General features: G+C 41.6%; 1 protein-coding gene across 4 annotated transcripts in view; it reads left to right on the top strand.

The window, feature by feature from the left end:
- LOC112247278 (GTPase IMAP family member 8-like) overlaps positions 1-26,898 on the top strand; it is a 35,354-nt gene extending 8,456 nt beyond the window's left edge. The window contains exons 4-15 of one of the 4 annotated variants that reach the window (XM_042319258.1): positions 1,341-1,781; positions 6,978-7,685; positions 10,787-11,485; positions 13,877-13,969; positions 14,123-14,255; positions 16,095-16,197; positions 17,586-17,650; positions 17,740-17,954; positions 18,045-18,292; positions 20,174-20,299; positions 25,137-25,284; positions 25,791-26,898. In XM_042319258.1, coding sequence (XP_042175192.1) covers positions 1,341-1,781; positions 6,978-7,685; positions 10,787-11,485; positions 13,877-13,969; positions 14,123-14,255; positions 16,095-16,197; positions 17,586-17,650; positions 17,740-17,954; positions 18,045-18,292; positions 20,174-20,299; positions 25,137-25,284; positions 25,791-26,107 — 3,296 coding nt within the window. In that variant the 3' untranslated portion in view covers positions 26,108-26,898. Of the gene's footprint in view, positions 1-1,076; positions 1,782-6,977; positions 7,686-10,786; positions 11,486-13,876; positions 13,970-14,122; positions 14,256-16,094; positions 16,198-17,585; positions 17,651-17,739; positions 17,955-18,044; positions 18,293-20,173; positions 20,300-25,136; positions 25,285-25,790 lie in introns of all 4 variants that reach the window. The other 3 variants (XM_042319257.1, XM_042319256.1, XM_042319259.1) reach the window with 3 other exon arrangements.
- Positions 26,899-27,628: the final 730 nt, after the last annotated feature.

Raw genomic sequence — 27,628 nt, 5'->3', positions numbered from 1 at the left:
GGTGAAGTAGGTGTCCTGGAGAGCAGGTAGTTTGCCCCTTGTGATGCGTTGGGCAGACCACACCACCCTCTGGAGAGCCCTGCGGTTGGCGCTGCAGTTGATGTACCAGGTGGTGATACAACACGACACGATGCTCTCAATTGTGCATCTGTAAAAGTCTGTGAGGGTTTTTGGGGCCAAGCCAAATTTCTTCAGCCTCCAGAGGTTGAAGATGCGCTGTTGTGCCTTCTTCACCACACTGTCTGTATAGGTGGACCATTTCAGATCGTCAGTGATGTGTACGCCGAGGAACTTGAAGCTTTACACCTTCTCCACTGCGGTCCCGTAGATGTGGATAGGGGCATGTTCCCTCTGCTGTTTTCTGAAATCCACGATCAGCTCCTTTGTTTTGTTGACGTTGAGTGAGACGTTATTTTCCTGACACCACTCTCCCAGGGCTCTCACCTCCTCCCTGTAGGCTGTCTTATCATTGTTGGTAATCAGGCCTACTACTGTTGTCATCTGCAAACTTGATGATTGAGTTGGAGGCGTGCATGGCCACATAGTCACGGGTGAACAGGAAGTACAGGAGGGGCTGAGCACGCACCCTTGTGGGGCCCCTGTGTTGAGGATCAGCGAAGTGGAGGTGTTGTTTCCTACCTTCACCACCTAGGAGTGAATTGTCAGGAAGTCCATGACCCAGTTGCACATTCCAGGGTTCAGACCCAGGGCCCCAAGCTTAATGATGAGCTTAGAGATTTTTATGGTGTTGAATGCTGAGCTATAGTCACTGAAAAGCATTCTTACATAGGTATTCCTCTTGTTCAGATGGAATAGGTCTAGGGTGTCAGGTAAGGTAGAGGTGATTGAGAATACAATCAGAAATACTGTTAGAATGTTTTGAAATTGACTGCCATAGCCCCAATTAAAAAAGTTAACATTTGCTGTTAATTACATCCTTTTTTTTCACATGGTTGGGGTCACGAGAATTTTCAGATATCAAAATGGGGTCGTGGGCCAAAATATTTTGTGATGAACGCTATATGATTTCATTGTGCTTCAGCTTATTTAAAGGTTTTTGTATTCCATAATGCCAGGTGACTACCTCCATCTTTCAGAGCTGAGGATTGTGCTGCTGGGATACAGAGTAGCTGGGAAGACTTCATCAGGAAACACCATCCTGGGCAGAGAGGAGTTTGACCTGAGGACAGCTGTTCAGTGTGTGAAGAGACAGGGAGACGTAGCAGGGAGGCATCTAACTGTGGTTGACACTCCAGGCTGGTGGGCTAATCACCCCTTAGAGAATACTCATGAGCTGCTTAAACAGGAGATTGTACTCAGTGTGTCTCTGTGTCCCCCAGGACCCCATACATTCCTCCTTGTCATAGATGTGGATGACTCATTCACTGAGGAATACAGAAGAGCAGTAGAGGAACACCTGGAGCTTCTCAGTGAGAAAGTCTGGAGTCATACAATAGTGCTGTTCACCCATGGGGACTTTCTAGGAGACACAGCCATTGATCAGCACATTGAGAGAGAAGGGAAGGCCCTCCAATGGCTTGTTGAGAAATGTGGAAACAGGTATCATGTCTTCAACAATAAAAACAGGGATGACAGCACGCAGATCACAGAGCTGCTGAATAACATAGAGGAGACGGTGGCAGGAAACAGAGGTGGACATTATGAGATTAAAGGAGAAATACTACTGGAGATAGAAGAGAAACGGAAAGCAGAGGAAGAGAGCGCAAAACAGAGACTGATGAAGGTTCAGGAACAGAGAAAGACCCTCAGATCACTAATGGGTGAGATTATTGAATTTTTTATATATTTTTTGTCTCTGCTCAGGGTCTTTGAATTATTCAACTGATGGCATCTGGTATACACCAGGTACAGTTACATAAGTTATAATACAGTATGGGGTTACTAAAGCTACAGTCTGCCATTGGTAGTTTATTGCACTTTTACTAAGTCAAAACTGTTCCCAGGGCAGATCTGCTCTAGGGGCAAAATTAATTTGATTGGGTTTTGAAAAGTTGCGAACTGAAGCACGAAACGATAGCTACTTCAGAATAGCTCCTACATTATACAATGCATTTGGAATGTATTCAGACGCCTTAACGTTTTCCACATTTTGTAACGTTACAGCCTTATTCTAAAATTGATTAAATCGTTTTTTTCCCTCATCAATCTACACACAATACCCTATAATGACAAAGAAGAAACTAAATATACATTTACATAAGTATTCAGACCCTTTAATCAGTACTTTATTCAAGCACCTTTGGCATTGATTACAGCTTCGAGTCTCCTTGGGTATGACGCTACAAGCTTGGCACACCTATATTTGGGGAGTTTCTCCCATTCTTTTCTGCAGATCCTCTCAATCTCTGTCAGGTTGATTGGGGAGTATCGCCGCCCAGCTAATTTCAGGTCACTAGAGATGTTCGTTCGGGTCCAAGTCAAGTCTGGGCTCTGGCTGAGCCTGTCAAGGACATTCAGAGACTTGTCCCGAAGACCCTCCTGCATTGTATTGGCTGTGTGTTAGGGTTTTATCCTGTTGGAAGGTGGCCCTGAGCGCTCAGAAGTGGGTTTTCATCAAGGATCTCTCTGTACTTTGCTCCGTTCATCTTTCCATCAATCCTGAATAGTTTCCTGGTCCCTTCAGCTGAAAAATATCTCCACGGCATGATGCTGCCCCAACCATGCCTCACCGTAGGGATGGTGCCAGGTTTCCTCCAGACGTGACGCTTGGCATTCAGGCCAAAGAAGAAAGATCTTGGTTTCATCAGACCAAAGAATCTTGTTTCTCATGGTCTGTGAGTCCTTTAGGTGCCTTTTGGCTAACTCCAAGCAGGTAGTTATGTGCCTTTTACTGAGGCCACTCTACCACAAAGGCCTGATTGGTGGAGTGCTACGGAGATGGTTGTCCTTATGGAAGGTTCTCCCATCTCCACAGAGAAACTCTGAGGCTCTGTCATAGTGTCCATCGGGTTCTTGGTCATCTCCCTGACCAAGGCCCTTCTTGCCGATTGCTTAGTTTGGCCTGGCGGCCAGCTCTAGGTAGACTCTTGGTGGTTCCAAACTTCCTCCATTTAAGAATGATGGAAGCCACTGTGTTCTTGGGGACCTTCAATGCTGCAGAAATGTTTGGTACCTTTCCCCAGATCTGTGCCTCGACACAATCCTGTCTTGGAGCTCTACGGACAATTCCTTCAACCTCATGGCATGGTTTTTGCTCTGACATGCACTGTCAACTGTGGGACCTCATAGAGACAGGTATGTGCCTTTCCAAATCCTCTCCAATCAATTGAATTTACCACAGGTGGACTCCAGTCAAGTTGTAGAAACATCTCAAGCATGATCAATGGAAACAGGATGCAACTGAGCTCAATTCTGAGTCTCATAGCAAAGGGTCTGAATACTTTTTTTTTTTTTTTCACCTTTATTTAACCAGGTAGGCAAGTTGAGAACAAGTTCTCATTTACAATTGCGACCTGGCCAGGATAAAGCAAAGCAGTTCGACATATACAACAACACAGAGTTACACATGGAGTAAAACAAACATACAGTCATTAATATAGTATAAACAAGTCTATATACGATGTGAGCAAATGAGGTGAGATAAGGGAGGTAAAGGCAAAAAAAGGCCATGGTGGCAAAGTAAATACAATATAGCAAGTAAAACACTGGAATGGTAGATTTGCAATGGAAGAATGTGCAAAGTAGAAATAAAAATAATGGTGTGCAAAGGAGCAAATTAATAAATAAATTAAATACAGTAGGGAAAGAGGTAGTTGTTTGGGCTAAAATATAGGTGGGCTATGTACAGGTGTAGTAATCTGTGAGCTGCTCTGACAGTTGGTGCTAAAAGCTAGTGAGGGAGATAAGTGTTTCCAGTTTCAGTGCTTTTTGTAGTTCGTTCCAGTCATTGGCAGCAGAGAACTGGAAGGAGAGGCGGCCAAAGAAAGAATTGGTTTTGGGGGTGACTAGAGAGATATACCTGCTGGAGCGTGTGCTACAGGTGGGAGATGCTATGGTGACCAGTGAGCTGAGATAAGGGGGGACTTTACCTAGCAGGGTCTTGTAGATGACATGGAGCCAGTGGGTTTGGCGACGAGTATGAAGCGAGGGCCAGCCAACGAGAGCTTACAGGTCGCTATGGTGGGTAGTATATGGGGCTTTGGTGACAAAACGGATTGCACTGTGATAGACTGCATCCAATTTGTTGAGTAGGGTATTGGAGGCTATTTTGTAAATGACATCGCCAAAGTCGAGGATTGGTAGGATGGTCAGTTTTACACGGGTATGTTTGGCAGCATGAGTGAAGGATGCTTTGTTGTGAAATAGGAAGCCAATTCTAGATTTAACTTTGGATTGGAGATATTTGATATGGGTCTGGAAGGAGAGTTTACAGTCTAACCAGACACCTAAGTATTTGTAGTTGTCCACGTATTCTAAGTCAGAGCCGTCCAGAGTAGTTGAATACTTATGTAAATGTGTTTCTGTTTCTGTTTATTTTAATACATTTACAAAAATTCCTTTAAACCTGTTTTCGCTTTGTCAGTATGGGGCATTGTGTGTAGATTGACGAGAAAAAAAATGTTTAATCAATTTTAGAATAAGGCTGCAACGTAACAAAATGTGGAACAAGTCAAGGGCTCTGAATACTTTTTGAATGCACTGGTGCTACTTCAGTATCGCTCATTAGAAATTGTTTAAAGATCTTTCAATTTACAACACATTCCATTGGGATGAATGTAGTTTACAATATGTTTTCATTATAGGGGAAGAAAATACAAAATAAATGGTATTCTAAGACAACAACAACATCTCAGCCAGGTCTAATATAAAAGTTTATGTAAAATACCTTACAGCTTTTAGATCTATGCTACTTTGTTTTAATCCATGTTCAACATGAACTAGTCCCAAGCTTCTACTGCACTGGAATTGGGAGAATTTGCTTAAAGACCCAGTGCAGTATTTGTATGAATTAATCCCCATTAGCTGCTGCCAAGGCAGGAAATGTAATGTTATGAAATATTTGAAACGGTGTATAACTGCCTTATTGTTGCTGGAGCCCAGGAAGGCAACCTACCTAGGCAAGGCAGCAGCTTCTCTTCCTGGGGTCCAGGAAGGCAACCTACCTAGGCAAGGCAGCAGCTTCTCTTCCTGGGGTCCAGGAAGGCAACCTACCTAGGCAAGGCAGCAGCTTCTCTTCCTGGGGTCCAGGAAGGCAACCTACCTAGGCAAGGCAGCAGCTTCTCTTCCTGGGGTCCAGGAAGGCAACCTACCTAGGCAAGGCAGCAGCTTCTCTTCCTGGGGTCCAGGAAGGCAACCTACCTAGGCAAGGCAGCAGCTTCTCTTCCTGGGCTCCAGCAACATTAAGGCAGTTATATAGCATTTCAAATATTTCATGACATTACATTTTATAACATTTTTCACAACACATTAAGCCACTACTCTACTATCACATATTTACAATACAAAATCCATGTGCACCCTGTGTAGAGTGCATGCCTTATCATGTGTATGTGCAGTCAAAAACGTGTGTTTTATATATTTAAGCTGATCAATTTCAGCCTTTTATTCTTTATTTCTTTTGCTTGTTTTGGTGGGATGGAGTTTTGGCCTGCCTGGCAACATCACCAGGCGGTATAAGTTAATAGACCAATATCAAAGAGTGTTTCTAACATCTCTGCCAATAACAACTAGTTTTCAGGTTACATATCCCTCCCACCAAACAATGTTACGATGAACTGACAACATAAGCTTTCGTAAGATAGTTACAAATCTACAACGTCAAAAACCCATTTTGGTTGGTACAATGTAAGTTGTCATGGTCAAAACATATTTCTCCTCCACATACTCTGCCAGGCACCTATCTTCATCAATCAGGTTTGTGCACAGTTGAATAAAAAACTTACAAGACAGAATATTGCATTGAAAATCAGAGCAAGCTAACGTTAGATAGCTAGCTACATACTGTACTCGTTCACCACGTTCCCTCCTACATCCTTCCATCAACCCAAGCTAGATGATTCTTGCAAAGAAGAAAATTGAAAATTGAAAAAGGCAGTTGAGAATGAGACGTAGATGTATTTCTCCATGGTGTGCACAGGCAGTATGGTTGCTGTCCTTTCAGCACCAAAGGCCTGTCACGTTTGATGTGACACTGTTGTTGTTGATAGTGTGATAGTGGTGTTAGGCTGCCATAGGTTGTGTAAACAGTGTGTTGTTTGTTTTGCAGGTCACATTATTTATGCTGTGTGTCACATGTTGTGTCCATGCCGGCGTGGAAGTATATGTGTGTGTAATAGGACTGCTCCTTCTCACTTCATTTGACCTGTCCTCGTGATGAATTCATCGCTCCTCCCTATCCATGACTGGCCTACCTTATCAGTGACTGAAACCAGACTGTTGCCCTTTGCTTCCCTCCTTAGGATCCATGAGATTTAACAATAACATGTTAGACAGAATGTAAACTTCCTGCACTCCCCCTTGTCTTTCAATACACTTTCAATACACCTAGTTCTTATCCACCCTCCATTGACCCCAACATTTACATTCCTTATACATTATACATTATACATGGATTTTTCTTTGTTGGTCTCTGGGTAGAAAAATCTAGCTAGCACAGCCAGCTATTGGCTATGCATTCAGAAGCTGGACAGAAGGCCTATGTCATAGAGCTCGCCAGTACCTATAAATCTGTTATAGAAAATACAATGTATTTTGGTATCTGATATCTGACTGATCATTCTCATGCTCCACTCCTTGATGTAAATAACCTGTGCATTGTTAGTTTACTTCCGAGGACCTCACCTATGAAAAGGTGATGTAGTATCGGCTACAGGAATCTTTATTTGTGGTTAAATCCTCCATGTTACAATGGCATATGAGGAATATTATAATGGACACTTTATACAGAGTCAAAATGTACCTCTTTCATTGTGAACAGGGGAAAATAATCTCTCCCGTTCTCTCTCTCTCTCTGTCAGGTGACTCCCTCCATCTCTCAGAGTTAAGGATTGTGCTGCTGGGGTACAGAGGAGGATCTGGGAAGAGTTCAGCAGGAAACACCATACTGGGCAGAGAGGCATTTGACCTGAAGACTACTGCTCAGTGTGTGAAGAGACAGGGAGAAGTAGCAGGGAGGCAGGTCACTGTCATCGACACTCCTGGCTGGTGGAAGAATCTTCCTGTAGAAAGGACTCCTGAGCTGGTTAAACAGGAGATTTTGCTCAGTGTGTCTCTGTGTCCCCCAGGACCCCACACTTTCCTCCTTGTCATATCGGTGGGGTTTTTATACACTGAGGAAGACAGAAGAGCAGTAGAGGAACACTTGACCCTTCTCTGTGAGACGGTCTGGAGTCACACTATAGTGCTGTTTACCCGTGGGGACTGTCTAGGAGACACAACCATTGAGCAGCACATCGAGAGTGAAGGGGAGGCCCTCAAGTGGCTTGTTGATAAATGTGGGAACAGGTATCATATCCTCAACAATGAGAACAGAGGGGATGTCACTCAGGTCACAGAACTGCTGGAGAAGATAGAAGAGATGGTGGCAGGAAACAGAGGAGGACATTTTGAGATAAAGAGGGAGCTACTAGAGAATATAGAAGTTTGGAGGAGAAAAAAGGAAGACAAAGCTAAAGAGCTGTGCATGAGGGTCAAGAAACAGAGAGAGATCCATAGAACATTTATAGGTGAGTTTTCTGTTCATGGTTTATTTTTCAAACTGCTTGGCAGGAATAAAAGCACCAGACAATTGTAATTGACAGTATACATTTTCATTCTCAGCAGGACACATATTTTCCTAATTATAGATGGACCCACTCTCCATGACTTTTTCCAAATTTGTGGGGTTAAAATTAAAATGAATTTAATTGTAATTAGAAACACCTTACAGCAGTCAGTCTTTTTGGGTATGTCTAAGAGCTGTGCACACCTGGATTGTGCAATATTTGCCCCTTATTCTTTTTAAATGATTCAAGCTTTGTGAAGTTTGTTGTGGATCATTGCTAGACAACCATTTTCTTGCCATAGGTTTTAAAGCAAATTTAAGTCAAAACTGTAAATAGGAAACTCAGGAACATTCAATGTCGTCTTTGTAATTAACTCGAGTGTAAATTTGGCCTTGTGTTTTAGGGTTATTGTTCTCCTTAAAGGTACATTTGTCTCCCAGTGCCTGTTGGAAAGCAGACTGAACCAGGTTTTCCTATAGGATTTTGCCTGTGCTTAGCTACATTCTGTTTTCTTTTTATCCTGAAAAACTCCCCAGTCCTTGCCGATGATAAGCATACCCATAACATAATACAGCCACCACCATGCTTGAAAATATGGAGAGTGGTACACAGTAATGTGTTGTGCTGGATTTGCCCCAAACATAACACTTTGTATTCAGGACAAAATGTTAATTCCTTTGCCAAATGTTTTGCAGTATTGCTTTAGTGTCTTGTTGCAAACTGGATGCAATGTTTTGGAATATGTTTTATTCTGTACAGGCTTCCTTCTATTCACGCCATTATTTAACTCAATATTTTGGAGTAACTACAATGTTGTTGATTCATCCTCAGTTTTCTCTTATCACAGCCATTAAACTGTGCAACTGTTTTAAAAGCACCATTATGGTGAAATTCCTAAGCAGTTTCCTTCCTCTCTGGCAACTGACTTAGGAAAGACACCTATATCTTTGTATTGATACACCATCCAAAGCTAACTTCATGCTCAAAGAGATATTCAGTGTCAGCTCTTTTTTATTTATATATGTTTTTATCTACCAATCGGTGCCCTTTTTGTGGGGCATTGTAAAACCTCCCTGGTCTTTAAATCTGTGCTTGAATTCATTACTCAATTGAATAACCTTACAGGTAATTGTGTATTTATTTATATTTAACTAGGCAAATCAGTTAAGAACAAATTCTCATTTTCAATGACGGCCTAGGAACAGTGGGTTCATTATGGTATAGGGGATGCTTGCGTCCCACTTGGCCAAAAGCCAGGAAAAATGCAGCATGGCAAATTCAAATAAAATGATATAAAAATCAAACTTTCATTAAATCACACATGTAAGATACTAAATTAAAGCTACACTTGTTGTGAATCCAGCCAACATGTCAGATTTTAAAAAGGCTTTTCGGCGAAAGCATAAGAAGCTATTATCTGATGATAGCACAACAGTAAACAAAGCGGGTAGCATATTTCAACCCTGCAGGCGCTACACAAAATGCAGAAATAAAATATAAAACATGCCTTACCTTTGACGAGCTTCTTTTGTTGGCACTCCAATATGTCCCATAAACATCGCAATTGGTCCTTTTGTTAGATTAATTCTGTCCATATATATCCAAAATGTCAATTTATTTGGCACGTTTGATCCAGAAAAAAACAGCTTCCAAAATTGCGCAACGTCACTACTTTGCCAAAACATTTTTAAACGTTAATAATCGATCAAATTGAAGACGGGGCTATCTGTGTTCAATACAGGAAGACGACAAACCAAGCTAATTTTCAAGTCTTGCGCAACTCTCAACAGTGTTATGCCGTTCCTAGATGGCCGTACTTCTTCATTGCACAAATGAATAACCTCAACCAAATTCCAAAGACTGGTGACATCCAGTGGAAGCGGTAGGAACTGAAAACAAGTTCATAAGAAGTATCATTTCCCAATGAGAACTCAGTGAACAGACAGAGACCTCAAAAAAAAAAATCTGAACGGTTAGTCCTCGCGGTTTTGCCTGCTACATAAGTTCTGTTATACTCACAGACATGATTCAAACAGTTTTAGAAACGTCAGAGTGTTTTCTATCCAAATCTACTAATATGCATGTCTTATATTCTTGGCATGAGTATCAGGAAGTTGAAATTGGGCACGCTATTTATCCAAAAGTGAAAATGCTGCCCCCTATGCCTTAAGAAGTTAACTGTCTGTGAGTCCATGCAACTTATTATGTGACTTAAGCATATTTTTTTACTCGTGAACTTATTTATGACTTGCCATAAGGCGGGGCGGCAGGGTAGCCAAGTGGTTAGAGCGTTGGACTAGTAATCAGAAGGTTGCAAGTTCAAACCCCCCGATCTGACAAGGTACAAATCTGTCGTTCTGCCCCTGAACAGGCAGTTAACCCACTGTTCCTAGGCCGTCATTGAAAATAAGAATTTGTTCTTAACTGACTTGCCTGGTTAAATAAAGGTAAAATAAAAAAAGTGGTTGAACAACTTTTGACTGAAGACATTTCAGCTTTTAATTTTTAATGAATTTGTAAAAATGTCTAAAAACAAAATTCCACTTTGACATTATGGGGTATTGTGTAGATCTTGCTATTATGTGGGGCTCCCGTGTGGAACAGTGGTCTAAGGCACAGCATTTCAGTGCTAGAGGTGTCACTACAGATCCAAGTTCAATTCCAGACTGTGTCACAACCAGCTGTGATCCAGCACAATTGGCCCAGCGTTGATAGGGTTAGGCCGTCATTGTAAATAACTATTTGTTCTTAACTGACTTGCCTAGTTAAATATATATGTATTTTAAAGATCAGTGACAATACATCTCAATTTAATACATGTTATATTCAGGCTGTAAAGAAGTGATGTAAATACTTTCTGAAGGCACTGAACATGCATCAACCGCTGACATTATTTTTAAGTTAATACGAGTAACCCAATTTTTGAAACTTCAGATTAGCTGTGTTAAAATGGATATGTTTTGAAAATTATTTTGAAAATTGCATCCTACAATGTCGTCTGTTATCATAATGCTCCCAAATCACATGTTCAGATAAATAAAAAACTATGTTCTCTCTGACAGGTCACTCGCTCCATCTCTCAGAGCTGAGGATTGTGCTGCTGGGATCCAGAGATGCTGGGAAGAGTTCAGCAGGAAACACCATCCTGGGCAGAGAGGAGTTTGACCTGAGGACAGCTGCTCAGTGTGTGAAGAGACATGGAGAAGTAGCAGGGAGGCAGGTCACTGTGGTTGACACTCCTGGCTGGTGGAAGAATCTCCCTGTGGAGTACACTCCTGAGCTGGTTAAACAAGAGATTGTGTTCAGTGCGTCTTTGTGTCCCCCAGGACCCCACACTGTCTTCCTGGTCATTCGGGTGGACATTTCGTTCAAAGAAGAAGAGACAAATGCTGCAGAGGACCACCTGGAGCTTCTCAGTGAGAGAGTCTGGAGTCACACTATAGTGCTGTTCACCCATGGGGACTGTCTGGGAGACACAACCATTGAGCATCATATTCAGAGAGAAGGGAAGGCCCTCCAGTGGCTTGTTGAGAAATGTGGGAACAGATTTCATGTCCTCAACAATAACAACAGCGGTGATGCCACTCAGGTCACAGAGCTGCTGGAGAAGATAGATGAGTTGGTGGCAGCCAACAGTGGAGATGTGTTTTACCCTGAAAGAGATTGTAAAGAAGGAATGAATTTGATACCTGAGGAGATGTTTGAGAAACCATCTTTGCCATTAAAGGGAGCTCACAGCATATACCCTCTTCTTCTGAGTAGTAAGTATGGTACTCTGAAAGGACCTTTAAATCTCAAGCATGCTACAATGTTCTTGTTTGGCTACCCTCAATTTAAAAAGGTTAGTTTCCCAACTTAGAGGTGCACATATGTTTACAAAAGGATCATGATTTTTGTTTTTTAATTAAGATTCCAGTCACACTGGAAAAATAAATAACATTTAAACAAAACAAGACAAAATAAATGCTACAATCCACTTTCCTTCTGTTATTAACATTATTCATAAACCTGAACCAAACACCATCATAGTGTAGATATCAATATAGCTTATTTCTTTAGTCTAAAACGTTGGGGGAGGGGTGCCGGGGCTGCTAACCTGACATATGGAATTGTTTTAAGATGGTCATACTATGGATCATTTAACTATTTGATTTAGAATTTTAGGACCCCTTTAGGTATTAAATAAAAACAATATATTATTTTTGGCTATAAAATATAGATTTTTGCCTTTATTACTAAAGCCCATAGAAACACATTGAAAAACACATTAATAAAAGGCAAAAAGGACAGTAAAAAAATACAATCATAAGAAACAAGATGTTGAAGTGTCTGTCCTAAATCTAGAAGACATAAAAAATACTCAAGAAATATATATAATTTACTTTTTGTACACATATTTAACCCCTTTTTTTGGATAGGCACAAAATTACCTTCATCCTTCCATTAGTTTTTTAAAACGGGTACCGGTTACCTTCAGACAAGTCCGTCACACTTGTGGGGGTCGTAGCGCAAAACAGGGAACACCATAATGTTTGTTAGAATCTCCACTTTCCACAGTAAGGTCCCAGTTTGTAGCCCAAACGGTTTGGACACTACCAAACAGAAGTTGGCACATCGACGGTACCGACTTCAAATGATTCTCCTGATATTTGTTGGGGTCAAAACGGTTGGTAGGAAGTCTCATGGTCTGACAAACACCGCTCTAGCTCTGCCACCTTTCACCACAGATGTCTCATGGTCTGACAAACACCGCTCTAGCTCTGCCACCTTTCACCACAGATGTCTCATGGTCTGACAAACACCGCTCTAGCTCTGCCACCTTTCACCACAGATGTCTCATGGTCTGACAAACACCGCTCTAGCTCTGCCACCTTTCACCACAGATGTCTCATGGTCTGACAAACACCGCTCTAGCTCTGCCACCTTTCACCACAGATGCAGAAGTGCGACACTGGTGGATGCAGTGGATTGAGACGCATCCAACGCAAAAACATATCTCTGGAGATTCACTACCATTCAAAAGTTTGGGTTCACTTAGAAATGTCCTTGTTTTAGAAAGAAAGGCACTTTTTTTGTCCATTAAAATACATTAAATTGATCATAAATACAGTGTAGACATTGTTAATGTTGTAAATGAGTATTGTAGCTGGAAACAGTTGATTTTATGGGAATACCTACATAGGCGTACAGAGGCCCATTATCAGCAACAATCACTCCTGTGTTCCAATGGCAAGCTGTGTTAGCTAATCCAAGTTGATCATTTTAAAAGACTAATGGATCATGGGAAAACCCTTTTGCAATTATGTTAGCACAGCTGAAAACTGTTGTACTGATTCAAGAAGCAATACAACTGGCCTTTTTTAGACTAGTTGAGTATCTGGAGCATCAGCATTTGTGGGTTCGATTACAGAAATTGCCAAGAAACTGAAGATCTCGTACAGCGCTGTGTACTACTCCCTTCACAGAACAGCGCAAACTAGCTCTAACCAGATTAGAAAGAGGAGTGGGAGACCCCAGTGCACAACTGAGCAAGAGGACAAGTACATTAGAGTGTCTATTTTGAGAAACAGACACCTCACAAGTCCTCAACTGGCAGCTTCATTAAATAGTACCCGCAAAACACCAGTCTCAACGTCAACAGTGAAGAGGCGACTCCGGGATGCTGGCCTTCTAGGCAGAGTTCCTCTGTCCAGTGTCTGTGTTCTTTTGCCCATCTTAATCTTTTATTTTTATTGGCCAGTCTGAGATAGGGCTTTTTCTTTGCAACTCTGCCTAGAAGGCCAGCATCGCGGAGTCTCCTATTCACTGTTGACGTTGAGACTGGTGTTGACCCCAAACTTTTGAACAGTAGTGTATCTAGCTTAAACTGATGAATTATGATGGGGATTGTTTTGTTTTGTTATGTAATTTATATTACAAGATAACATTTAAGCAAAATTAAACAAAATCCTAGAGACCACTTTCCTTCTGTTATTAACATTAGTCATGAAACTGAACCAACCACCATCATAGTGTAGATATCAGCATTGCTTATTTCTTTTGAATCTAAGACATTTGGAGATAGTAAATTGATGGGGATTTGTTTGTTATGTAACTTAACCTCATAGAGTTGATTGCTATCTACATGATGCAAGCATTGTTTTGTTCTACAGTGAGTGGAGGCAGCAGACCCGAGACTGGATATGATGGTTCAGACCAGATGTCTGGGATTGGATCTGTAGCTGAATCTCTGCTGAGGCTAGTGGGTAGGATGTTACAGTTCTTCCCTGAGAATACAGTTTTATCTAAATACAAATAAAGAATGCGTTTATCATTCACCAAGCAAGAAAAAGTCATGGATTGTAGTGTACTTAAGCCTAATCTAAGTATTATAGTTCTCTTGTTGTGATGTTGCCCAGTACCTGGAGATGACATATCTGATACCCAGTCTCTGAGAAGCTCTGTGTACAGCTCCCAGACATCAGAACCAGTATGTGAGCACAACTCTGGATCAAAGAGTTCTAGAGAAAAATCCAGCTTGGATGTCATGAGGTAGGCACTGTTGTCTGAGGCACCGCTTCTCCCTCACAAAACATTTTCTATAATAATCAGATCTACTGAGGATGTAACAAGCTGTACACATTCACACATTATTGCACATACACACTAGTAGCATGTCACTACCAGTGAGAAGTTTTGGAACACCTACTCATTCAAGGGTTTTTCTTTATTTTTACTATTTTCTACATTTTAGAATAATAACGAAGACTTAAACTATGAAATAACATATGTAGTAACAAAAAGCATGAAACAAATCAAAATATATTTTATATTTGAGATTCTTCAAATAGCCACACTGCCTTGATGACAGCTTTGCACACTCTTGGCTTCACCTGGAATACTTTAACAACAGTCTTGAAGGAGTTCCCATATACACTGAGCACTTGTTGGCTGCTTTTCCTTCACTCTGTGGTCCGACTCATCCCAAACCATCTCAATTTGGTTGAGGTCGGGGGATTGTGGAGGCCAGGTCATCTGATGCAGCACTCCATCACTTTCGTTCTTGGTCAAATAGCCCTTACACAGCCTGGAGGTGTGTTGGGTCATTGTCCTGTTGAAAAACAAATGATAGTCCCACTAAGCACAAACCAGATGGGATGGTGTATCACTGCACTATGCTGTGGTAGCCATGTGGGTTAAGTGTGCCTTGAATTCTAAATAAATCACTGACAGTGTCACCAGCAAAGCACCATCACACCTCCTCCGCCATGCTTTATGGTGGGAAAAACACATCCGTTCACCCGCACCAAATCTCACAAAGACATGGCGGTTGGAACTAAAAATCGCCAATTTGGACTCATCAGACCAAAGGACAAATTTCCTCCGGTCTAATGTCCATTGCTCGTGTTTCTTGGCCCAAGCATGTCTTTTCTTCTAATCGGTGTCCTTTAGTAGCGGTTCCTTTGTAGCATTTCGACCATGAAGGCCTGATTCACACAGTCTCCTCTGAACAGTTGATGTTGAGATGTGTCTGTTACTTGAACTCTGTGAAGCATTTATTTGGGCTGCAATTTCTGAGGTTGGTAACTTGAATGAACGTATCCTCTGCAGCAGAGGTAACTCGGGGTCTTCCTTTCCTGTGGCGGTCCTCACGAGCCAGGTTCATCATAGCGCTTGATGGTTTCTGCGACTGCACTTGAAGACACTTTCAAACTTCTTGAAATGTTCCATATTGACTGACCTTCATGTCTTAAAGTAATGATGGACTGTCGTTTCACTTTGCTTACTTGAGCTGTTCTTGCCATAATATGGACTTGGTCTTTTACCAAATAGGGCGATCTTCTGTATACCCCCCTACCTTGTCATCACATCTGATTGGCTCAAACACATCAATAAATAAATTCCACAAATTAACTTTAGAAGGCAAACCTGTGAATTTAAATGCGTTCCAGGTGACTACTTCATGAAGCTGGTTGAGAGAATGGCAAGAGTGTGCAAAGCTGTCATCAATGCAACGGGTGTGAATTTGAAGAATCTCAAATTATAAAATATATTTTTATTGGCTTAACACTTTTTTGGTTACTACATGATTCCATATCAGTTATTTCATAGTTTTGATGTCTTCACTATTGTTCGAAAATAGTATAAATAAATAAAAACCTTGGAATGAGAAGGTGTTCTGAAACGTTTGACCGGTAGTGAATATTAACAAAAATGCTAAAAAATGTACTGAAGATGCAAGAGTGGGGAGATGACATCAAGGCTACTGTTGCACTAGCGGAAACCTTCAGAGCTTTCTTCATCTCTGTCAGTTTTCTATTGTAGCATGCAACAATGGATACACTCATTCTCTATTTCCCTGCCCTAACTAACCCTGTTCTCTGAATATAGTTTTGTACTCAGAAGAATCTTTTGTAGTCAGAAGAATCCATGCACCAGTGACGCATCAAACCATGAATCTGAACACAGGTCTACATCTACATCAGTGGAACGTGTAAGTAGAGTAATCCATCAATGCCTCAGTATTTCAGTTAAACTCTATTAAAGATTCTCAATACTCACAGTTTGAATATTGTAGGACAGTCAGTATTTTAAAGTACTTAAATGTTTTCTCTCCTCAAATGTTGTGTAATGTTTGTATCCCTCAGTTGTGTAGAATAGGTCCAGCTATATGCCTCAATAATTCATAATAATAAAATAACCCACTGTCTTAATTCATAACTACAGAAGTTCTATTCCTATCATATGGTATTCAGGCATGTAGTTGGATCTGCTCAAGTTAATGTATTTTTTAAATGTTTTTATTTAACCCTAACGACGCTGGGCCAATTGTGTGCCCCCCTATGGGGCTCTCAATCATGGCCGGTTGTGATACAGCCTGGAAACAAACCAAGGTCTGTAGTGACACCTCGAGCACTGAGATGCAGTGCCTTAGACCGCTGCGCCAGTCGGGAGCCCTTAAAACTATCATCATGTTGACATTAGACCACGTTTCAGGTCCTGAGCGCCACTCGGGACCACTCACAACTATCATCATGTTGACATTAGACCACGTTTCAGGTCCTGAGCGACACTCGGGACCACTCACAACTATCATCATGTTGACATTAGACCACGTTTCAGGTCCTGAGCGACACTCGGGACCACTCACAACTATCATCATGTTGACATTAGACCACGTTTCAGGTCCTGAGAGCCACTCGGGACCACTCACAACTATCATCATGTTGACATTAGACCACGTTTCAGGTCCTGAGAGCCACTCGGGACCACTCACAACTATCATCATGTTGACATTAGACCACGTTTCAGGTCCTGAGAGCCACTCGGGACCACTCACAACTATCATCATGTTGATATTAGACCGCGTTTCAGATCTTGAAATATCGGACAAACATTTTGTAGTGAGCTATCACTTTAAAGGGTTAATCTGCAGATGCTACAGTACATAGATTTTTTTTTACATACTATAAATTAATGATATGTACCCATTGTGTCTTAACGAATATAACTTAGAAAGGCCTCATGAGCTTAGATCTGTAATACTCCATCAGAACCCAAAATATAAGCTTGTTTTACTCCAATGTTTATAAACAAAATAAATGTAAACAAACACTGTATAGCCTCAAAGCATGGTTGAAACAATCATTTTGATATCATGGATGGTCAGTCCTTGCATCCATAGCTCTGTCTATGAATTAAAGAGTGGTTACATTTCTCCAGCCTCGTCCCTTAGCTTTTTACCGAAACAGTGGTGGGTGAAAGAGATTTGTTATTATTTCAACTGCAGATTGCGCCTTTAAGAGAACTGCAGGGCAGATCGAAGGTTGTCTAGTTGTTTCTATAAGACAGCTGATTTGGTGTTTTCAATCTGCATTTCAGACACTTGCTGTTGTGACAAAATTAACACCTGAAACATCCACAGGATTTACAGAAACGTCATGCAGGTAACAATGAATTGCTGATAACATTAATATATTTGATTCATAGAATTTGTGTTAATTATTGTAACTAATAATTGTCCTATGTGCTGCAGGCTCCAGTGCTCCCATGCAGGTCTGTTCCAGTGCAGTTTGACAGGGCTGGTGTTTCTGATGAAGAGGGAGGGGGAAGTGCTGTACAGAACTGTCCAATGGGATGAGAATCTCCTGCACTCCACAGGCCAGATTCCTGCAGGACCGCTGTTCAGTATTGAGTGTCTTCAGGGGTCTGTCTGTCAGCTACATCTCCCACACTGTGAGATTCTCTCTGGTGAGTTACACACCACTCACAACTATCATCATGATGACCAATACAACAGCCAATACAACAGTGGATGAGTAAGATATATTTGTTTTGCAGGAGAGGGTCTTGATTCCCTGTCTGTGGCCCATGTTACTGGTGACAGTGTGGAGGTTTTACCACCACTGAGGGTGACTGACACACACGTAGTGGTGAACATCATAGACCTCTCCTTGTGGGGCCTGGTCAGAATGTTTAGACCCTTCCTCTCGATCAAGGGACAGGTGTTGCCTTTCCTCCAATCATTCGGCCATCCTCAGTCAGTTCTGAATGTAATCGTTCTGCCATCGAATGTGCCCCTTAATGAGGTACAGTCCAAATCCATGCACTATCCAAAACATGTCTTGTCATGTATTTTAGAACTGTGGAGCTTACATAAAAATGTATGCAAAAAATAATGAAATCATAAAAAAATACAATGTTTTTATACAGTTGAAGTGGGAAGTTTACAAACTAGTTTTTCAACCACTCCACAAATTTCTTGTTAACAAACTATAGTTTTGGCCAGTCGGTTAGGACATCTACTTTGTGCATGACAAAAGTAATTTTTCCAACAATTGTTTGCAGACAGATTATTTCACTTATAATTCACTGTGTCACAATTCCAGGGGGTCAATAGTTTACATACACTAAGTTGACTGTGCATTTAAACTGTTTGGAAAATTCCAGAAAATGATGTCATGGCTTTAGAAGCTTCTGATAGGCTAACTGACATCATTTGAGTCAATTGGAGGTGTCCCCGTGGATATATTTCACGGCCTACCTTCAAACTCAGTGCCTCTTTGCTTGACATCATAGGAAACTCAAAAGAAATCAGCCAAGAAATTGTAGACCTCCACAAGTCTGGTTCATCCCTGGGAGCAATTTCCAAATGCCTGAAGGTACCACGTTCATCTGTACAAACAATAGTATGCAAGTATAAACACCATGGAACCACGCAGCTGTCATACTGCTCAGGAAGGAGATGCGTTCTGTCTCCTAGAGATGAACGTACTTTTGTGCGAAAAGTGCAAATCAATCTCAGAACAACAGCAAAGGACCTTGTGAAGATGCTGGAGGAAACAGGTACAAATGTATCTATATCCACAGTAAAAATGAGTCCTATATCAACATAACCTGAAAGGCCGCTCAGCAAGGAAGAAGCCACTGCTCCAAAACCACCATAAAAAAAGCCAGACTACGGTTTGCAACTGCACATGGGGACAAAAATCCTACTTTTTGTAGAAATGTCCTCTGGTCTGATGAAACAAAAATAGAAATGTTTGGCCATAATGACCATCGTTATGTTTGGAGGAAAAAGGGGGAGGCTTGCAAGCCGAAGAACACATCCCAACCGTGAAGCATAGTGGTGGCAGCATCATGTTGTGGGGGTGCTTTGCTGCAGGAGGGACTGGTGCACTTCACAAAATAGATGGCATCATGAGGATGGAAAATTGTATGGATATATTGAAGCAACATCTCAAGATATCAGTCAGGAAGTTAAAGCTTGGTCGCAAATGGGTCTTCCAAATGGACAATGACCCCAAGCATACTTCCAAAGCTGTGGCAAAATGGCTTAAGGACAACAAAGTCAAGGTATTGGAGTGGCCATCACAAAGCCCTGACCTCAATCCTATAGAAAATGTGTGGTCAGAACTGAAAAGGCGTGTGCGAGCAAGGAGGCCTACAAACGTGACTAATTTACACCAGCTCTGTCAGGTGGAATGGGCCATAATTCACCCAACTTATTTTGGAAAGCTTGTGGAAGGCTACTCAAAACTTTTGACCCATGTTAAATTATTTAAAGGCAATGCTATCAAATACTAATTGAGTGTGTGTAAACCCACTGGGAATGTGATGAAAGAAATAAAAGCTGAAATAAATCATTCTCTCTACTATTATTCTGACTTCACATTCTTAAAATAAAGTGGTGATCCTAACTGACCTAAGACAGGGAATTTTTACTGGTATTAAATGTCAGGAATTGTGAAAAACGGACTTTAAATGTATTTGGCTGAGGTGTTTGTAAACTTCCGACTTCAACTGTATATGGCTTTCCTTTTTACAGGAAATGGTGTAACTTTGTTCAACTTCAAAAAGTAGTTTTTTTCTTCTTAAAACATGGTTCAAGACAAAACATTTAGGTAGTGTTCAATTCCCCCTTTAGGTCTTCATGTCCTCATTGATAATCATATGTTAATCTGTGGCAGGTGAAGCAACAACAAACAGGGAACACTTACATACCGGTCTGTTCGGACTGCACTCTAAGTCGAGGGGAAAAATACAGTCTCTCCTGTGATCTGAAGAAGATACAGGACATCTACCCTAAAGCTAAGGTGAATGATGTTGTTTACTGATGATGTCACATACTGATGATGATATCACATACTGATGATGATATCGCATAGTGATGATGATGTCACATAGTGATGATGATGTCACATAGTGATGATGACATCACATTGTGCCAGATGTACACTCATGGCTGGCTCCGCCCGCCCACCTATCAATCAATCAATCAAATGTATTTATAAAGCCCTTTTTACATCAGCCGATGTCACAAAGTGCTATACAGAAACCTAGCCTCAAACCCCAAATGTAGATACACGGTGGCTAAGAAAAACTAGAACCAAGGAAGAAACCTAGAGATGAACCAGGCTCTGGTGGGCAAAACGTTTTAGTGGTCCCCCTCCATCCAATGGACTTTGGTGGTCAAGATGTGTTGGTATCTGTACTCATGGCACAAAGCCATGACAGGGAGACATAGTGGAGTGGTAAGGCGCGTGCAAGCAGTTCCTCCCGACGCCACTTGGGTACACTGCAGAATCCACCGAGAGGCTCTTGCTGCCTGACAGCTTGAAAGACGTTTTGGACACTACAGTGAAAATGGTTAACTTTGTTAAAGCAAGGCCCCTGAACACTCATGTATTTTCTGCACTATGCAATGATATAGGCAGCAACCGTGTAACGCTTTTACAACATACAGAAGTGCGCTGGTTATCAAGGGGCAAAGTAGTGACACATTTTTTGAAAATCGAGAGACGAGCTTAAAGTTTTCTTAACTGACCATAATTTTCATTTGTTTGACCCCTTGCATGATGACGAGTTTTTCAAACGACTGGCCTATCTGGGTGATGTTTTTTCTCACCTGAATGATCTGAATCTAGGATTACAGGGACTCTCCGCACCTATATTCAATTTGCGGGACAAAATTGAGGCTATGATTAATAAGTGGGAGCTCTTCTCTGTCTGCATTAACAAGGATAACACACAGGTCTTTCCATCATTGTATGATTTTTTTGTGTGCAAATTAACTCAAGCTTACGGACAATGTCAAATGTGATATAGCAAAGCACCTGAGTGAGTTAGGTGCACAATTACGCAGGTCCTTTCCCGAAACGGAAGACACAAACAACTGGATTCATTGTCCCTTTCATGCCCTGCCTCTAGTCCACTTACCGATATCTGAACAAAAGAGCCTCATCGAAATTGCAACAAGCGGTTCTGTGAAAATTTTATTTAATCAGAAGCCACTGCCAGATTTCTGGATTGGGCTGCGGTCAGAGTGTCTTGCCTTGGTAAATCGCACTGTTAAGACACTGATGCCCTTTGCAACCACGTACCTATGTGAGAGTGGATTCTCGGCCCTCACTAGCATGAAAACTAAATACAGGCACAGACTGTGTGTGGAAAATGATTTAAGACTGAGACTCTCCAATACAACCCAACATTACAGAGTTATGTGCATCCTATCAAGCACACCATTCTCATTAGAGACTTCCGGCGCCGACAGAGATGGCCGCCTCGCTTCACGTTCCTAGGAAACTATGCAGTTTTTTGTTTTTTACGTGTTATTTCTTACATTAGTACCCCAGGTCATCTTAGGTTTCATTACATACAGTCGAGAAGAACTACTGAATATAAGATCAGCGTCAACTCACCATCACTACGACCAAGAATATGTTTTTCGCGACGCGGATCCTGTGTTCTGCCTTACAAACAGGACAACGGAGGACAACGGAGTGGATTCCATGCAGCGACCCAAAAAAAACGACTCCGAAAAAGAGGGAAACGAGGCGGTCTCCTGGTCAGACTCCGGAGACGGGCACACCGTGCACCACTCCCTAGCATTCTTCTTGCCAATGTCCAGTCTCTTGACAACAAGGTTGATGAAATCCGAGCAAGGGTAGCATTCCAGAGGGACATCAGAGACTGTAACGTTCTTTGCTTCACGGAAACATGGCTCACTGGAGAGACGCTATCCGAGGCGGTGCAGCCAACGGGTTTCTCCACTCATCGCGCCGACAGAAACAAACATCTTTCTGGTAAGAAGAGGGGCGGGGGCGTATGCCTTATGGCTAACCTGACATGGTGTGATGAAAGAAACATACAGGAACTCAAATCCTTCTGTTCACCTGATTTAGAATTCCTCACAATCAAATGTAGACCGCATTATCTACCAAGAGAATTCTCTTCGATTATAATCACAGCCGTATATATCCCCCCCCAAGCAGACACATCGAGATGGCTCTGAACAAACTTTATTTAACTCTCTGCAAACTGGAAACCATTTATCCGGAGGCTGCATTCATTGTAGCTGGGGATTTGAACAAGGCTAATCTGAAAACAAGACTCCCTAAATTTTATCAGCATATCGATTGCGCAACCAGGGGTGGAAAGACCTTGGATCATTGTTAATCTAACTTCCGCGACGCATATAAGGCCCTGCCCCGCCCCCTTTCGGAAAAGCTGACCACGACTCCATTTTGTTGATCCCTGCCTACAGACAGAAACTAAAACAAGAGGCTCCCACGCTGAGGTCTGTCCAACGCTGGTCCGACCAAGCTGACTCCACACTCCAAGACTGCTTCCATCACGTGGACTGGGAGATGTTTCGTATTGCGTCAGATAACAATATTGATGAATACGCTGATTCGGTGTGCGAGTTCATTAGAACGTGCGTTGAAGATGTCGTTCCCATAGCAACGATTAAAACATTCCCTAACCAGAAACCGTGGATTGATGGCAGCATTCGTGTGAAACTGAAAGCGCGAACCACTGCTTTTAATCAAGGCAAGGTGTCTGGTAACATGACCGAATACAAACAGTGCAGCTATTCCCTCCGCAAGGCTATCAAACAAGCTAAGCGTCAGTACAGAGACAAAGTAGAATCTCAATTCAACGGCTCAGACACAAGAGGCATGTGGCAGGGTCTACAGTCAATCACGGACTACAGGAAGAAATCCAGCCCAGTCACGGACCAGGATGTCTTGCTCCCAGGCAGACTAAATAACTTTTTTGCCCGCTTTGAGGACAATACGGTGCCACTGACACGGCCTGCAACGAAAACATGCGGTCTCTCCTTTACTGCAGCCGAGGTGAGTAAGACATTTAAACGTGTTCATGATGACGGAAGTGAGTGCTACGGGGCGGTAGTCGTTTAACTTTCAGTTTCACACGAATGCTGCCATCAATCCACGGTTTCTGGTTAGGGAATGTTTTAATCGTTGCTTTGGGAACGACATCTTCAACGCACGTTCTAATGAACTCGCACACCGAATCATCGATGGAACAGTAGTGGAGAGGGTAGCAAGTTTTAAGTTCCTCGGCATACACATCACAGACAAACTGAATTGGTCCACTCACACAGACAGCATTGTGAAGAAGGCGCAGCAGCGCCTCTTCAACCTCAGGAGGCTGAAGAAATTCGGCTTGTCACCAAAAGCACTCACAAACTTCTACAGATGCACAATCGAGAGCATCCTGGCGGGCTGTATCACCGCCTGGTACGGCAACTGCTCCGCCCTCAACCGTAAGGCTCTCCAGAGGGTAGTGAGGTCTGCACAACGCCTCACCGGGGGCAAACTACCTGCCCTCCAGGACACCTACACCACCCGATGTTACAGGAAGGCCATAAAGTTCATCAAGGACATCAACCACCTGAGCCACTGCCTGTTCACCCCGCTATCATCCAGAAGGCGAGGTCAGTACAGGTGCATCAAAGCTGGGACCGAGAGACTGAAAAACGGCTTCTATCTCAAGGCCATCAGACTGTTAAACAGCCACCACTAACATTGAGTGGCTGCTGCCAACACACTGACACTGACTCAACTCCAGCCACTTTAATAATGGGAATTGATGGGAAATGATGTAAATATATCACTAGCCACTTTAAACAATGCTACCTTATATAATGTTACTTACCCTACATTATTCATCTCATATGCATAAGTATATACTGTACTCTATATCATCGACTGCATCCTTATGTAATACATGTATCACTAGCCACTTTAACTATGCCACTTTGTTTACATACTCATCTCATATGTATATACTGTACTCGATACCATCTACTGTATCTTGCCTATGCTGCTCTGTACCATCACTCATTCATATATCCTTATGTACATATTCTTTATCCCCTTACACTGTGTATAAGACAGTAGTTTTGGAAATGTTAGTTAGATTACTTGTTGGTTATTACTGCATTGTCGGAACTAGAAGCACAAGCATTTCGCTACACACGCATTAACATCTGCTAACCATGTGTATGTGACAAATAAAATTTGATTTGATTTGATTTGAGCCTGTGGTGAGTTATTCACCATTTTTGATTAACAAATAAAGTTGTATATGTAAGCTGGCTAAATAAAGAGCAAAACTATTGATTAGCATTATATTATTATTTGTGCCCTAGTTCTACAAGAGCTCTTTGTCACTTCCCACATGTCGGGTTGTGACAAAAACACACTCATTCTTACGTTTAATAAATGTATTGTATAGTGTGTGTGTGTGGCAGGCTTACAATGATGGCAAAAAAACAACATTTGAGAGTGAGCTGACCCTGGTGCTAGAGGGGGTACGCAGCTGAAGGTTGAATGTTTGAAGGGGTACGGGACTCTAAAAAGTTTTAGAACCACAGTTCTATACAACTCTGTTAGTGGTTATTGCTCCTCTCCTAATATAGGAAACACACCAGAGCAACGGATGTCCGAGTGCCTTTGAGTAGAATACGTTTTAACACAGCAGCGCCACCAAGCGATAGGACGGTCACACGCTGCTTTTTAGCTGTTCATCATTGTGGTGTGTCTGATATACAAGGAAAAGGTTTGATAACAGCACAAGTATAATTTACAATGTAGTCTAATCTACTGTCACTTTGTTTTTCAGCGTATTCAGATTTACTGGGACTATGGTCCAAACTACCACCCCACCTTTCAGGTGTTCCTGAACCCGGACACAGAACATGTAGAGCTGAGACTTCTGGAAAGAGGGGCTGATGGAGATGAGGTGTGGGCAGGACGTGTCCTTCTGCCAGGTAAAACTATACAATTATTATTTAAATTAAAACCTTAAAATACCTGAGCCACAATGTCCACAGTACTGCTGGTTCGTCATTTCTCACTGGTTGGCTACCATTGAGATTTCTCTGACATTGTGTTCAGTGGGCACAACAGGACAAAACATACTTGAAAACTTGAACTTGTCCAATAACGAACACTCATTTTTTGTTTTCCAGTAAAAAAATAACATTTAGCAAACATAAACTCAACTGAACATGGTAAAGGTGCCCGATATCTAAATTAGTTCAAAGATGAAAGATGAAATCCAGCTGTGTTTGGGACCTCAAGGTCTGTATATGTATATCTGTTTTCTTTAATCCCATCCAACCACCATTCCTTACTGTGGACTCATCTGTGATGTGTTTGGATTAGTGATGTTAGAAGGGATTTTCTCCTGCTGCACCGTGCTCGTAAACACTGGTGTTGCACAGCATACATAATTGTATACAGAGGTTCATGTCTTTGTTTTCCCGACTCCCAGGTGCTGTGTTAGTGGGAAGGGATCAGGCTGAGAACAGTCACAGTGATCCTGCAGAGAAGCAACTGCATTCTGTACGAAAGGACTTTGTGGATCGTGTGTCAAAGTCGGTTGTTGACGATCTGCTGGATGGACTTCTGCAACAGAAAGTGATTAATAACCATGAAATGGAGACAGTAAAAGTGATCCCTGAGAGGGCAGAGAAGGCCCGGGAAGTCATTGACATGGTGCTGAGGAAAGGAGACGTTTCCTGTTTAATAATGAAAACCCTTCTGATTGAACTGGACCCCTTCTTATGCAAAATGCTTGGCTTCCACTGAAACATGTTAGAGTGTGAGGCATTGATGAGCATGGCCAATGATGTCTGTGTTCAATGATACAATTGGTCTGTAGTTTGCATAACGCTTGGCTTCCACTGAAACATGTTGGAGTGTGAGGCATTGATGAGCATGGCCAATGATGTCTGTGTTCAATGATACAATTGGTCGTTTGCATATTGAGCTAAATCTATTTAGATAATTTTGGAATTAGCGTATTAGGCTGATCACTTCTCTATCATTCAACATAACCTCAATATACGATGTATTGAGCTTTCTTCAATAAGCCCAACATGTTGGATTTCAGGTTAGTGTGAATAGTGTATATAGTGTCAAGTTGAATCATTATAAATTCACAGATGAATTGCACTTTTTCTATTTTTGTTTTGTCTGTATTTGATTTTATGTCCTTTCTGTGCTTGATGACATACAGTATTTTAATATAGAGCCACAAAACATCTGATTTTATTGTACTGGACAGTCAACTTCTCATTCCACTATAACATGTAACGAAAACTAGTGCCAATACCGTGCAGTCACACATTCCATGACATGATAATCACCTCCATAATAATGATTTGATATGATTGATATTTGAATAACAATAGCTATCATTTTGACTGTACATAGCAATTAAGTAAAATACTGATGACTATTTTGAAAAAATAGGGGGGGGTTATTGAACTTGTATCAAAAAAGATATTTATAATTATTAGATTGTAATTGATTTGATTATCTCTGTATTAATTTCCTTTGTTTTCAAATAATAATAAATAAAGAAGATATTAAACCAAGCAATCATTGATCAGAATTGTCAGGGTTGATCTCTATAGTGAAACACCTATTTCATTTCTGGTAGTCTAACACAATCAACAGGTAATGAAGTGTAAACTCAAACACTGTTTTACACACCAATTACACCTCATTAGTGTTCATGGGACACCAATATAATCACAACGTGTTGGACTAGTAACCAGAAGGTTGGAAGTTCAAACCCCTGAGCTGACAAGGTACAACTCTGTCGTTCTGCCCCTGAACAGGCAGTTAACCCACTGTTCCTAGGCCGTCATTGAAAATAAGAATTTGTTCTTAACTGACTTGCCTGGTTAAATAAAGGTAAAATAAAAATAAATAAAATAAGACCAGGTAGCATTGTAACTCCTCACTTCACTTTAACAAGGCACAGAGTAGGGTTCTCTCACTGATGCTTCTCATTAACAGTCCTTAAATGGTAAAAATAAATGCAAGGAGAGGCATCTGCCGAAGTCGATGCCTCTCCTTGTTCGGGTGGTGCTTGGCGATCGACGTTACCGGTCTTCTAGCCATCATTGATCCATTTTCCATTGTTTTTTGTCTTGTCTTCCTACACACCTGGTTCCAATCCCATTCATTACCTGTTGTGTATTTAACCCTCTGTTTCCCATCATGTCTTTGTCAGAGATTGTTTTATGTTCAGTTTTGTGTTGTTTGTATTTGGTGCGCGACGGGTCCTCGTACCCAATTTGTTTCATTTGTATCTATGGT

The sequence above is a fragment of the Oncorhynchus tshawytscha genome, unplaced genomic scaffold, assembly GCF_018296145.1.
Source record: "Oncorhynchus tshawytscha isolate Ot180627B unplaced genomic scaffold, Otsh_v2.0 Un_contig_1824_pilon_pilon, whole genome shotgun sequence".
NCBI lineage: Eukaryota > Metazoa > Chordata > Actinopteri > Salmoniformes > Salmonidae > Oncorhynchus > Oncorhynchus tshawytscha.
Note: the sequence above shows the minus strand (reverse complement) of the source record. Positions and strands in the feature narration are given on the sequence as shown.